General features: G+C 40.7%; 2 protein-coding genes across 3 annotated transcripts in view; both read left to right on the forward strand.

The window, feature by feature from the left end:
* The first annotated feature begins 1,325 nt into the window (after window positions 1-1,325).
* On the forward strand, window positions 1,326-11,471 carry paxbp1 (PAX3 and PAX7 binding protein 1). The gene is made up of 18 exons (XM_006800057.3): window positions 1,326-1,781; window positions 2,017-2,139; window positions 2,470-2,676; window positions 2,977-3,198; window positions 3,309-3,409; window positions 4,980-5,203; window positions 5,464-5,653; window positions 6,672-6,795; window positions 7,445-7,547; window positions 7,811-7,926; window positions 8,468-8,667; window positions 8,768-8,915; window positions 9,014-9,135; window positions 9,256-9,332; window positions 9,444-9,510; window positions 9,767-9,913; window positions 10,434-10,588; window positions 10,812-11,471. Exons 1-18 carry the CDS (start codon window positions 1,484-1,486, stop codon window positions 10,930-10,932), a joined length of 2,745 nt encoding a protein of 914 aa, XP_006800120.2. The 5' UTR covers window positions 1,326-1,483; the 3' UTR covers window positions 10,933-11,471.
* A 351-nt stretch (window positions 11,472-11,822) lies between these two features.
* The window catches only part of slc7a1a (solute carrier family 7 member 1a), a 32,548-nt gene continuing 32,102 nt past the window's right edge, over window positions 11,823-12,268 (forward strand). For both annotated transcript variants that reach the window (XM_035911672.2, XM_006800058.3), the window contains exon 1: window positions 11,823-12,031. The gene's annotated coding sequence lies outside the window, so the exon portion shown is untranslated. The remainder of the gene's footprint in view (window positions 12,032-12,268) is intronic.

Raw genomic sequence — 12,268 nt, forward strand, 5'->3', positions numbered from 1 at the left:
CCCCGCGACGACGGCTGTCCCAATTCGAAGTGTACTATGTGTGTACTATACAAATATTTATATTTGTGATTTGTTCTCCTGAGGAAAGACAACAAAAACAATCTCAAATAGATGAAAACCTGGTTAGCATGGTGATTGAGGACTACCAGCCGTTTAGCATTGTGGAGGACAAAGGATTTGTTAAATCGTTAAATCCTAGCTATGTTCTCCCCACTAAAAAGGTCATAAAAGCAGTGAAAATGCAGTTTTTACAGAATAAAATGTGAACAGGCAGGTGTGTAGCTGTCCATACCTCAACGTTACAAAAGCACAACTACTGTCCACACCCCAACCACACCTCACCTCACAGTAAATGATCATTTCCATTTTAAGCATTTCCAAATGATCATTTTCCATACTGCCAGTATAAATATACACAGTATACTGCCATCACTACAATATACATGTTTTACACACTCCTTTTGTTGTTGACATTTACAGGCTGTCCAGTAGATGTCCTACTAGAGCAAATGAAGCTTCAAGAAGCTTTGCGCTGGGGTGAACTGGATGAAAAGCTTCAGTGCTTCATGAAGCTTCATCTGCCCATCACTATTTCTTATATCCAGGTTCTTCCTCTTTGCTGCCATCCTCCTCGCAGCGCAGGTTTGCCGCTGCTGAAACTAAACAGAGCTCCCTGAAAGGCACAGCCAATCACATTGGCCATATTTGTCACATGACGTAGGACTCCAGTAGAGAACGTAATTTAACTCTTTCTGCACCGCTCGCTGAATGAGACGCCGACAGATCGTTTTTTTCTTACTATCGGGTTTGTTTTTCTTTACTCGAAGAGATCAAATTATTGGTGGGGACAATTCAATAATCGCTGGATATTGGTGGGGACACGTCCCCTCCGTTCATGCCAAATCTACGCCCATGCAGTACAGCAATTTGTTAAATTAAACAGACTGTTTGAAATTGGACACTGTGTCAGTAGGCACATCATTTGACATAGGCACATAAAAGTAGGCTAGGTTGCCCAGTTTTATAGTTGGACAAGAATCACAAGAAATCATAATAAATAAAAATTAAACAGTTTTTTAAATTATTATTACATATTATTATTATTATAAATATAATTATTTGCCTCGTTCTTTGTCAGAATTACACTGAACTACTGGAAAAACCTAAAAGAGCCGCATGCTGTTCAGGACGCGGGACAATAGCTAGTTAAAACTACAAAGGAGGCAGTATTTCAAAAGTCCTTTCAGTGGAGAAAGGACAATAACTCCCGAGAAACACCGAAGAAGAATCGGTTGCCTGACAGCGAAACAGCCAATCACAGCCGAGGAAAGACAGCCGTCTAGCACCGCGGCATCCACTGCAAATCTCTGAAAGAAAATGGCTGACCTGGTGTGTGGTTATGACATCTTTCGGCTCGAGTTACATTTTTAAGATGAACCGTGTTTGCACGTGCACTGTTGCATTTAGCGGGTAAATAAAAAAAATGTTTAAAAAGGCGAAAAGAGCTAACTTTAGACGTCGGAATGAGTCCGACGAGGATGAGCAGGAGGAGAGTCAGCAGCCGCAGCTGGCGCCGACAATGTTTGGGCCTACCGAAATCCCATTTATGGAGACTTCCAACAGCAACGCTACCGGAGTGCTCAGCACTACAGAGAGCTGTCATAGTAACGGCCTTCAGGCTAACAGCGTTAGAGCCGTCAAGAAGGAGAAGAAGGTCAAAGATACGACTGCCGTGCCAGGACCCACGAAGGCCAGTTTGCTGAGCTTCGTCGATGAAGAAGGTAACTTTGGTAGCCAAACCGATGCTAAGCTAGCTAGCTTGTTCACATTAGCCGAAGAAAGCGTGGTAGTTTTAAGTATGATCGTTATCAAACAGTTTCTGCATATTCTGCGCAAACTACACTTCTACTCCAGGCACTGTAGAGGGAAGAAAGTTATTGACCACCAAGCTAACATGCAAGTTGTGCATGGCTAATTGGACTCATTAACTTTGTGCTACGACTTGTTTGTAAACAGACGGCTCAGAGGTGTTCCGAGTGAAGAAATCCAATCACAGCAAAAAGATTGTGAAACAACTCAAGAAAGAATACAAGGAGGACTTGGAGAGGTCTGGATCTACCAAACAGGATGTCAAATCAGGTGCGTTAGCCTACTGTCAATGCCATGCGTTATGTGCTGTCATGTGAACCATGAAATATTATATTTACTACTTATCTATATATTAGCGCCCAACTATGAAATAAGGTGAAGCCTAATTAAGCAGTAGAACTGTATTCTTTTTAACTGTGACATTAAATTACGTTAGCAAATACTTCCAATGTTTCAGCTAATTAATTGTCAGAGGCCCCCACCTTCTTTAACCATAGTAGTTGTGTTGTCAGCCACATCTGACAGTCACAACTGTGCCATAAATGTTTTCACTCGACTTGATGCATCTTTCACTGCATTCCTGTTTTTTGTTTTTCCTAGATGCTCCAACTCAGCCTGCAGTTAAAGAGGAAGTTATTAGCAGAGCAAGTAGTGAACAGGGAGAGGAAGAAATGGAGGTGGAGAGTGCTGATGAACAGGAGGAGGATGCAAGGAGTCAAAGCGGTCAGACAAACAGTCAAATGTCCAAAAGCAACAGCACAGGAGCAACATTCAACACACTTTCTACACTTGGCAGCTTGAGACCAGGTATATACAACACACACTTCCACCACAGTACCTATCTGAAAGGACTGTCATCACAGGAGCACTTTTATGACAGTTTATTGGCATTGTAATAGCTGTGGAGTTTTCTGTGTGTTATGTAACAAGGAATATCAGTGTCTTTGGTTTTGATATCTTGAGAACAGGTGCAGCGTTTTACATCTACTACTCTGCTGTGTTAGTTTAACTGCATTAGTACTATGCCCCAAACACACAAGCTGTATTGGTTGTTGTTTGCACTGCATCACAAGAAGTTAGATGAAGACTTTTCTGACTTTATTCCAGGGGAGATTCCTGATGCAGCATTTATCCATGCTGCCAGAAAACGCCGGCAGCTTGCTAGAGAGCTGGGAGGTGATGCTCCTCTGGTTGAAACAGAGACGCCCAAGAAACGTCTGGTACGAGAAGACCAAGATGCCAGCGATGACGAAGATGAGGAAGAGAAAAGGATCCGCTTCAGCGGCGTCAGGAACAAAAGCCAGAGACAAAAGATAGCCGAGGAGATTGGTACTCTATTCAACTTCCCTGCTTGCTGTCTACTGGCTACTATTCTGAATCAGATTTGTTTTGTTTTTTTAACTTTATTAAAAATGGATGTGTCTTTCATATGTGTACAGGTATTGAGGGTAGTGATGATGAAGCACTGGATACCGGACAGGATGAGGAGGTGAGCCGCTGGGAGCAGGAGCAAATTAGGAAAGGAATCAGCATACCCCAGGTAAGATGTACTGAATCTCTGGACAGAGAGATATAATAAAAATATTCTCCTTTCAGGTGTGACTGTTGACAGTGAATGATGTTTGTGTTTTTACTTGCTGTTTGATTCTGTGCTGCCATTGTATTGTTTACTAAAAAACGGGGGCTTTCCCTTAATCAGAGTTTTTCTGTTTTTCAATTAAGTGGAGCAATTTGAGTATTTGTTCTTCCATATGAATATATTGGAACAATGTCTTTAGATAGTGTGTAAGAGCATCTCAATCTTTGTGAAACTTGAGTGTATTTAGGTAATTTGGTGGTGACCTTTAGCTTGCACTGGAGCAGTTTGGTCGAGTGTGAAGCGGCTGGAATGAGAATCGGCACCTCCAAGCCTGAGACCACGGTTCTCAATCGGAAAAGGATGGAGTGATCACTCCAGGTCAGGGACGAGGTCTTGTTCACGAGTGAGCAGAGAGTGGAGGGAGAGAGCGATAGATGAATTGGAGCGGCATCCACAGTGATGCAGATGCTGCACCAATCTTTTGTAGTCATGAAGCTGTCTATTTACTAATCAGTATCTGTCTAGCCTCACTTGTTAGTCATAGATAGAAGCAGAATGGGTTCCCAGATGGCTGAATTTTCTCTTAGAGTGTGCGTGAAGATCGGTCGTTCAAAAGGGACTCGGAGTAGAGCTGCTGGTCTTTTACAAATATAAAGGAGTAAGTTAGGGGGTTCAGGCATCTGACTAGGGTACCACCTTCTAGGTGAGGTATTCTGGGCATGTCTTACTGGGAGGAAGCCCAGGGGCAGACCCAGAACATGGGTGATTTAATCCAACTGGATGAGTTGGATAAGGTGGCCAGAGTAAGGGATTTCAGGGCATTGGTACTCAGACTGCCACCACACAACCCAAACCATTTGCTTTCACTTTGGCATTGTGAAGTAAAATATAGTGTTTCACAACATTCATTATACCTGCATAATGGATGTGAATTTGTTACTCACAATGTTTAGTGGACACACATTTTGGTCAAATGGAATGCAATTGTGTTGGTTATTTCAGTGCATCTTTGTGAGCTGGAAGCAACTTGAATAAGTTGTGTTGCTTTACGAGGCAGACACACCTTTACAGAACTGTTTGCATATGATGTCTTCTTGGTTAACGTCACTCAATTCAAATGCTTTGAATTGAGTGACGCATTTCCAAATGATGCGTAATGATCAGGCACAAGCTCTTCACTGTGTCTGACTTTTGCTGTACATCAGTCTTTTAAAGTTGTTCCTCATCCAAGCTAGTATAGGAAACTACATGGTGCAGGGAACAGCTGTGTTAAGCATATGCAATGTTTAGGAAAGGCTTGATTTGCCTTTGCATTTTAAAGTGCAGCATGCATTTTCAATATCGCTTGATCGTGTTTAATTAATTGTGCGAAGCCAAAATCATGATTGAAATTAAAATTTGATCCATTGTGCCACCCTAATATATTGAATAGTTTATGGGGTTGAAAATTTGTGCTTTAATCATTAGTTGGAGCAATGCTGTTATTTTTAGTAGCTGAAGTGTTTTGTGTTTCTGTGTTCCTAATGAATAGGTCCAAAGCAGTCAGCCAGAAGACAGCACAGTCTACTACCAGAACAGCTATGAGAGTCAGCCGTATGGCTCTTCCTACAGCATGCCTTACACCTACAGTACAGTGGCTCCACAGACTGCCAAACCGACTGGACAAGCTGACAATGGTTCTGTTCACTACGGGGCCCCTCTTAATGATCTAATCCCGGTATCCATTGATCTGGTAAAGAAACGCCTGCAGGATAGGTAGGTCCAGTAGAAAACTGCACCAACGTCTGTTTTCAGTCCTCAGCTCGGCTGCTGCCATCTGTTTGCTGTGGTCCTGATGACAGAGACACACAGTCCACAGATCTAAGGGCCAGAGAGGCAAAAATGTTGCCTCTCTAGTTGCTGTTTATCATTGTTGGTGTACTTCAAACTTTTCTATCTGCAGAGCTTGTAATTAAGATTACACTAGCTTTACAACCATCTAATTCATTCTGTCCTTGTATGTCATGTGTCTACAGGCTCAGCCAAATGCATGCAGGCCACAATGGAAATGTCGACCGCTACAAACAGATCAATGAAGACCTAGCTGCTTCTGAGCGTACCATACAGCAGCTGGAGGACTCATCCAATGACAATGCAGAGCAATATAAGTTCTTGCAAGAGATGCGAGGGTATGTTGGAGACTTGCTTGAGTGTTTCAGTGAAAAGGTAAGGGAGAATTCGCCTGCAGTCTCATTAGCTGTATGCTGTTTTGTGTCTGTGTTATCTCCACGTAATGTGGATTTCCAAGGGATACAGTCAATCGAAATGCTGTCTTTTGAGGATTAATTGTAATTATATTTATTTTTTTTAAACTGTTGAATAATTACGGCTAGTTAACAGTGCTAACAAGCAAATGTGACAGTACATATATGTTGCTTGAAGCACACTTCAGGTATTTCTCAGTTTCTTCAAAACTGCTCTCATTAATTAATTAAAATATTTATGAATATATAAATATACCTGTTCAGGTTGTTTAACATTATCAGCTGTTTAAACAGAAATAATATATACTAGTTTTTGTTCATATAATACGATACCAGATTTATGAAAGATGAATTCAAGCTGCAAAAGAAATTATTACAGTAGATTAGACAAGTATGTATTAAAATATTTTCACAATGAGTCCAGATTGGTAAAAGATACTATGTCTTTTACACAAACTATATATTTTGTATATATATAAAAGAGCTACTTCTGAATGCATGTCTTCACAGAATAATTTAGTTTTGGTCTTACAGTAACTATATGGAATGATGGAAGAACTGGCCTTCCCACCACCATTATGTTTCCTCAACTAATCTGTGCTCCAAATGGGACACTAACCTTCCATTGTCAGCATGAATTAATGTGGAGTGCTTTCATACAGTATATACACGTCTGGATCATGATATTGTTTATGTTGGGTAGAAATGATGAACTTCACTATATTTTCTATACAAATAATCTAAGTTGACCCTTAACTTTGTCACTTTTTAGTGTTTAAACTAAGTAAGTCCACTAAGTTCAGGCTTTCCTTCAGAGAGCCTCCCCCAGAATAGCACATTTTCACCCAACACCAGCAATATTTTGGTTCCAGTATTATACTGTCCATCCCACTTCTTTTATCCCTTCAGCAAGACATCCCTGTGACTCGGAGTCCCACTTTTGCTGGGTCAGAGGTCACAGAAGGCATCATATTTTTCAGGTGCCTGCTGTCCTGGAGCTGGAGGCTGCCATGCACCAGTTACTAAGGCAACGGGCCACGCGACTTGTCCAGAGACGACAGGATGATATTAAAGATGAATCGTCGGAGTTTGCAAGCCTTTCAAGTCAGTCCATCTTGAAGGTTTTTATGATTTATTTGAACGGCCTCATTAGCTCTCTGTATGTGCGTGTTATGTCTGCGAGTGTCTGCGGTTCACACTGTTGTATCGCATCACATTTCTCTCACAAATACGATTAAAGCTAAGTGATGTGTGTTGTCGAGTGGATGAGCATGTACGTTTATGGAAAAAGCTTTGTTGAGGGAGCTGTTTCGGCTGTCCTTTAATGGCCGAATCTGAAAGTCAGCTGGGTGTTTGTAACTCAGCTCAAGTAAAGATGACTGTGTAAAGATGGCATTTAAAAAAACAAATTAAGTGATATGTCATCTGACACGTTGACTGTGCCATAAGTGAAGTTCCAGCCTGGTAAGTAATTGACACCAAAAAGTGATTGATAAAAACATTGTTTGGATTTAATATGTTTTATTGCCAGTGGTGCCCAGTAGATAGGAAGGCTAGGGCAATATCTTCACCTGCTTGATAAATTTCAAACAGATTTTGATCTGATCGTCTAATTTATTTTTAAGCCTTTAATTATACTTTCTTATTTGAGTACCCATGTTTTAGTTTGGAATTAGTCATCAGAATAAGAATGAGGCTATGGGTTGGCTTAGCTTCTCATTACTGGCTCTAACATTACTCCTGTCTCTTGCAGATAAAGCTGTCATGGCTCCTAATCTAGACTCATTTGGCCGAGATCGCGCAGCATACCAAGAGCACAGTCGTCAGAGGAGGATAGCTGAAAGAGAAGCACGAAGGTACCAAGTGTGCTTGTTCTCACATTCCTCTCCCTGTGGAAAAGCTGTATTGTGCTGTACTTTTGGCCACAAATGCAAAACCAATTACAGTTACACAGAAACGAATAATGTGAATCCAGCTATAGATTTGTAAAACAAAGGTTTTCTGTGCATCAGATTTTAAGTCTTGACCATGAGAGTGTCACCTTAGTGCCAAGTTGGTAAAAGGCAATTTCTGCTCATGTTTTTAATTTGGCTTCCTTTGTATTCGTGGATGGATACAGGACACGTCGACGACAAGCCAGAGAGCAGAATGGAAAGAGGGCAGAACATAAAGAAGGCTTATCATCTGATGACGAGGAGACTTCTACTGACATCACCAGCTTCAACATGGAGAGAGGTGTGTTCCTGTATTTAAAAAAAGAAAAACATTAAAAAGTAAATGTATATTGTATGCAGTGCTCAACAACGTTAACTAAAAGAAAATAAAAGAAATTTGTCAAAATCTTGTTTAAATTTAACAAACTGAATTCAATGAATTTCTCTGAAATAAGTCAAATTATTTGAATATAACATTCAACAAGAAAACAAATGGTTTTCTGTTTAGGAATATAAGTTTAAAAAGAACTGCACCAAAGATGTGCGTTAATATTTTTCCTGCCTTTTTTAGTAAACAAAGAGTAAATTTGAAAATGAATGAAAAACAGTAGTTATATTTTTGCATTGAAAGCATCGTTTTGATTAAAGAGCCTGTGCACACTGGTTACAGAAACCTAAAAATGATTTAGGTAATTATCAATACTGTTAATTTAGGTCAGCTGTGGCATTTACCTTACATTGGTTGTTAGTCTAATAAATGTATTACGTACCATACATATAAGATTGAACTGATATTGAAGATAATTTTTTAAAATCTGACGTGATCTCTTTGTGCTACCCAGATCGTATAATAAGGGAAAGTAAGAAGGTATTTGAGGATGTTGTGGAGGACTTTCATTCTCTTGACTACATCAAATCCCACTTCGAAGTGTGGAGGAAGGAGTATGCCAACACCTACAGAGATGCTTACATAGGCCTCTGTCTGCCCAAGCTCTTTAACCCCTTAGTCCGTCTGCAGCTGATTACATGGAACCCTCTCGAGGTAGGGCATGGGTGTATTATCAGTGTAACCAGTTCCTTTTTGAAAGGAAATTGGATGAGGAATAGTGATGGAATCTTTTTTTTCTCTATTCACTGTGCAGGCGCAGTGTGCAAACTTTGAGTACATGCTCTGGTTTGAGTCGCTGCTGTTTTACGGCTTCGAAGAGAACAGCACGTTGCAAAAAGGAGATGGCGACATCGGCTTGCTGCCTGCTATAGTGGAGAAGGTCATCCTCTCCAAACTATCAGGTTTGAGGCATAGCATGCTCAGAGATGTCCTTGGCTTGCAAGCCTGTAGAAAATTTCTCCTACTATATGCATTTCTCTCTACTTTGTGTATGTGGCAGTGTTGGCAGAGCAGGTGTGGGACCCACTTTCCAGCAGTCAAACAACCAGGTTTGTGAGCTTCATTCACAGACTGCTAAAAGGCTATCCCACTGTGCTGCACGGGGACAACCGATACACACAGGTACTCCCCACCCTCATCATCTTTTTCCTCAAAATACATTGGCTGTTAGATTACCTGATCTTTTTAGAAGAACTGCTGTCATTACCTTGATTTCCCCCCCCCCCCCCCCCCTTCTTTTAGGAGCTATTGAAAACAATTGTCTTACGGACCAGGAGGACTCTGGATGAAGATGTCTTTCTTCCACTGTACCCCAAGAAGTATGTTCTTATTAATAACAATATTAACATTTGGATTCCACTTAGAATTTTTTCTATGTTTACAATAAGCACATAAAACTGCTTAAAGCAATCTCTCTTGCTTTTATTCAGCATCCTGGAGAACAAGAACAGTGGTCCCTACTTATTCTATCAGAGGCAGTTCTGGTCCTGTGTGAAGGTACGTGTGCAAATGTGTGTTCTTTTTGTTTTGTTTTTGTGTGTGTGTGTCTTTAAATTACTTCCTCCAGTCAGTTGCTGAACTGATAGCATCACATGAATAGCTTGCCTGATTGTTGGAGATTACACAATGAGATCTGTATAACTTGAAAAGCAGCTGCAGCGGGCTGATAATCAAAGTATCTTCACACTGATATTATGTACTTTTGTGTTGCTGCCTTTGAGTCCAGTCTAACTCTTGTCTCCTTCATGCTTAGCTGCTGGGCAACATCCTGCAGTGGGACGGTATCTTATCCACGTCCTCTCTGAAAGACTTGGCCTTGGACAGCACTCTCAACCGATATATCCTCTCTGCACTGCAGACCACAGATACATGGGAGGAAAATATTCAGAAGTGCCAAAAGGTAGATAAAATGTAATCACTTAGTAGGGGTGGATTTCATGATATATAGTTTTAAATATAGAATAATATATAATATATATAATATAAGAATTAGTGACACAAATCTTTGGTCCTACCTATTAAATTTAGTTTAAAATGATATATTTTACAAACTGTAAAAATTACTGCTCACAAACTGTAAGGCAGTAATTTTAGTTTGCTCATGTGACAAACTGTGTGATACATCATTTTTTTCCCCACCTTGCATACTCGTTATTTACAACCATGTAAAATACAATAAGATTTGTTGGCTGAGATCATTCTGGTAAAGAGTGAGCATGCACAGACAAAATATTTTGGAGGGGTCTGTTGTACCTGTTTATGACTACATGGTCAGTTGCCATTTTTAAGTCACATGATTGTTAAAAACTAGCCCTTCTGCTGGGGTGTTAGATGTTAGTTAGTTATCTTTTTACCATTAGTGACTCGCTGAACATGATAACACAAAGCTATTGTTTAATTCGTTCTCGTGTGCTTCTCAGGTGGTGGAGTGCTTGCCATCGCACTGGTTTTCTGGATTGAAAGGCCAGCAGACGTTGCCTCAGTTGGAGCCATTCTGTCGCTACCTCACCCACCTGGCCAACTCAATCCACCGCAGCGCACTGGTCGGGTCTGATATTGAGCGGCGCACTTCAAAGTAAGGACCTCTACATGGCTTTGTATATACAACTTGGGGCCTTGAATTTACTAATAGCTATATCTGCAAGAATGGTATTGAATGTGCTTTAGGAACAATTGCATTGTCAGTGTTGTTTTATCATATTAACTCTTCCTTTTTCACAATGAGTGCTTTTAAGCTGTGTTGTGATGAGTATTTTTCGTAGTGCTCATAGTGCATGTCATGTCGTGTCTTACAACAGGGAGCAGGTCAAGGATGTTGTGAAGATGTTGGGCCAAATGAATGCCCTGGACCACATCATAGCTGTGGCAGCAGAGCATGGGATTAAAGACATCAAACCACTTTTAGAAGTCAAATCATAGAGGAGAAGCAACTTTCCATCCGGATTACAGATCACTAAATGGGGATTCCCAGAGAAGGGATGTGTCACCCAGCTTAATAACTCAACAACTGAGACCATGACTGAAAAAAAGAAGATCTTGTAAATATTGTAAATATTGTATAGAAAGGTGTGTTTATACTGATGCTGAAATTAGGCCTTGTATTGTCAGCTCAAAGAGACTGCTTACTGCTGGCAATATTTTAAATGTGTAGAAGTTCTTGACATGGATTATTTTTTGAGACTCTGATCCCTGAATGAACACTATTCACTCCGTACAGCAGACTCATCTTTGCCATACGAGCTAAAAGGTCAGATGCACGCAGGCAAAGAATGGTATCCAACTTTTGTTTCCTAACAGTCCAGATGTGATCTTTCTGTGATCCCTGCTTCATCCTGTTAGTATTCCTCACACCTCTCTGTTCAAATGCTCTTTAAGAATCTGAGGGCTTTGTTTTCAGCTTTGCAAGAATTCTGTTTTAGTAGTTTATTTGCCTGTGAATAAAATGAACATTTGAATGATTCTGTCTTGCTGCCATTAAGCAACAACTGTCCCTCACGATGTCGTGTTTTATGTAAGTATTATGATCATAAAGAAACAATCCAAACTTACACCCAGTGTTCTTCACCGTAGGGTTTTTAGAACTACAATATCTCTGTAAACTTGGGGAAAAATGGGTATCACTGATTTATTTAAAATGATAACATGGAAAACAACGTTTTCAAAAAATTACAAACTGCCAGTTTCTACACTCTTGGCAACTCTGTTTATGTGAAATGATACTTTGTTACTGACTTCAGCCAGCTGCCACATGTGGGATTTGGTGTCATCCAGTGCGATTTCAGCCAGGAGGCGATTGCGCAATAGTAAAGAGCGGGTGGGACAAGCTGTTTTTGCCTTTCTATCCCCTCCTCTAGCTCAACTACCTAAACATAGCCACTCAAGACCTAAATATATCTTTTCTACATTTAAAGACGAGACTTTCCTGACCAGCGTCGTGTGAGACAAGAGTTTCTACAGCTTCCTCTTCTCGGGCCTCCCAGGGAAACTGTAAATACCTCTCCTCCTTATGCCCGTTAAGGTAAAGTACTGCTTACAATGGCTACGTAGCGACTGCATGAAAGTGATCGGGCACTTAACACTACTGTATAGCAGGCTTCACTGCTGTCCAAGTTAGTGTTAGGGATCTTTGAGGAAACGCATTTTCCTGTGTACATTTGAGTAAAGCGAGTAGGGGGTCCATGCTGTAAAACACATGCTCTTTTCACTCGGACCCCCATTTTTACTGCTCGGTTGTCTGTGCTGCCGTCTTCTGCAG

This window comes from Neolamprologus brichardi, chromosome 10, assembly GCF_056152115.1.
Source record: "Neolamprologus brichardi isolate AB-2024 chromosome 10, ASM5615211v1, whole genome shotgun sequence".
Lineage (NCBI taxonomy): Eukaryota > Metazoa > Chordata > Actinopteri > Cichliformes > Cichlidae > Neolamprologus > Neolamprologus brichardi.

What these genes read in the sequence shown, in the direction of transcription:
- paxbp1 (XM_006800057.3), top strand. Translation starts at nt 1,484, where the DNA reads ATGTTTAAAAAGGCGAAAAGAGCTAACTTTAGACGTCGGAATGAGTCC. An exon ending in CAAACAGGATGTCAAATCAG is followed by an intron (nt 2,140 to 2,469) that starts GTGCGTTAGCCT and finishes TGTTTTTCCTAG; the next exon opens with ATGCTCCAACTCAGCCTGCA. An exon ending in GCTGAAAGAGAAGCACGAAG is followed by an intron (nt 7,548 to 7,810) that starts GTACCAAGTGTG and finishes GGATGGATACAG; the next exon opens with GACACGTCGACGACAAGCCA.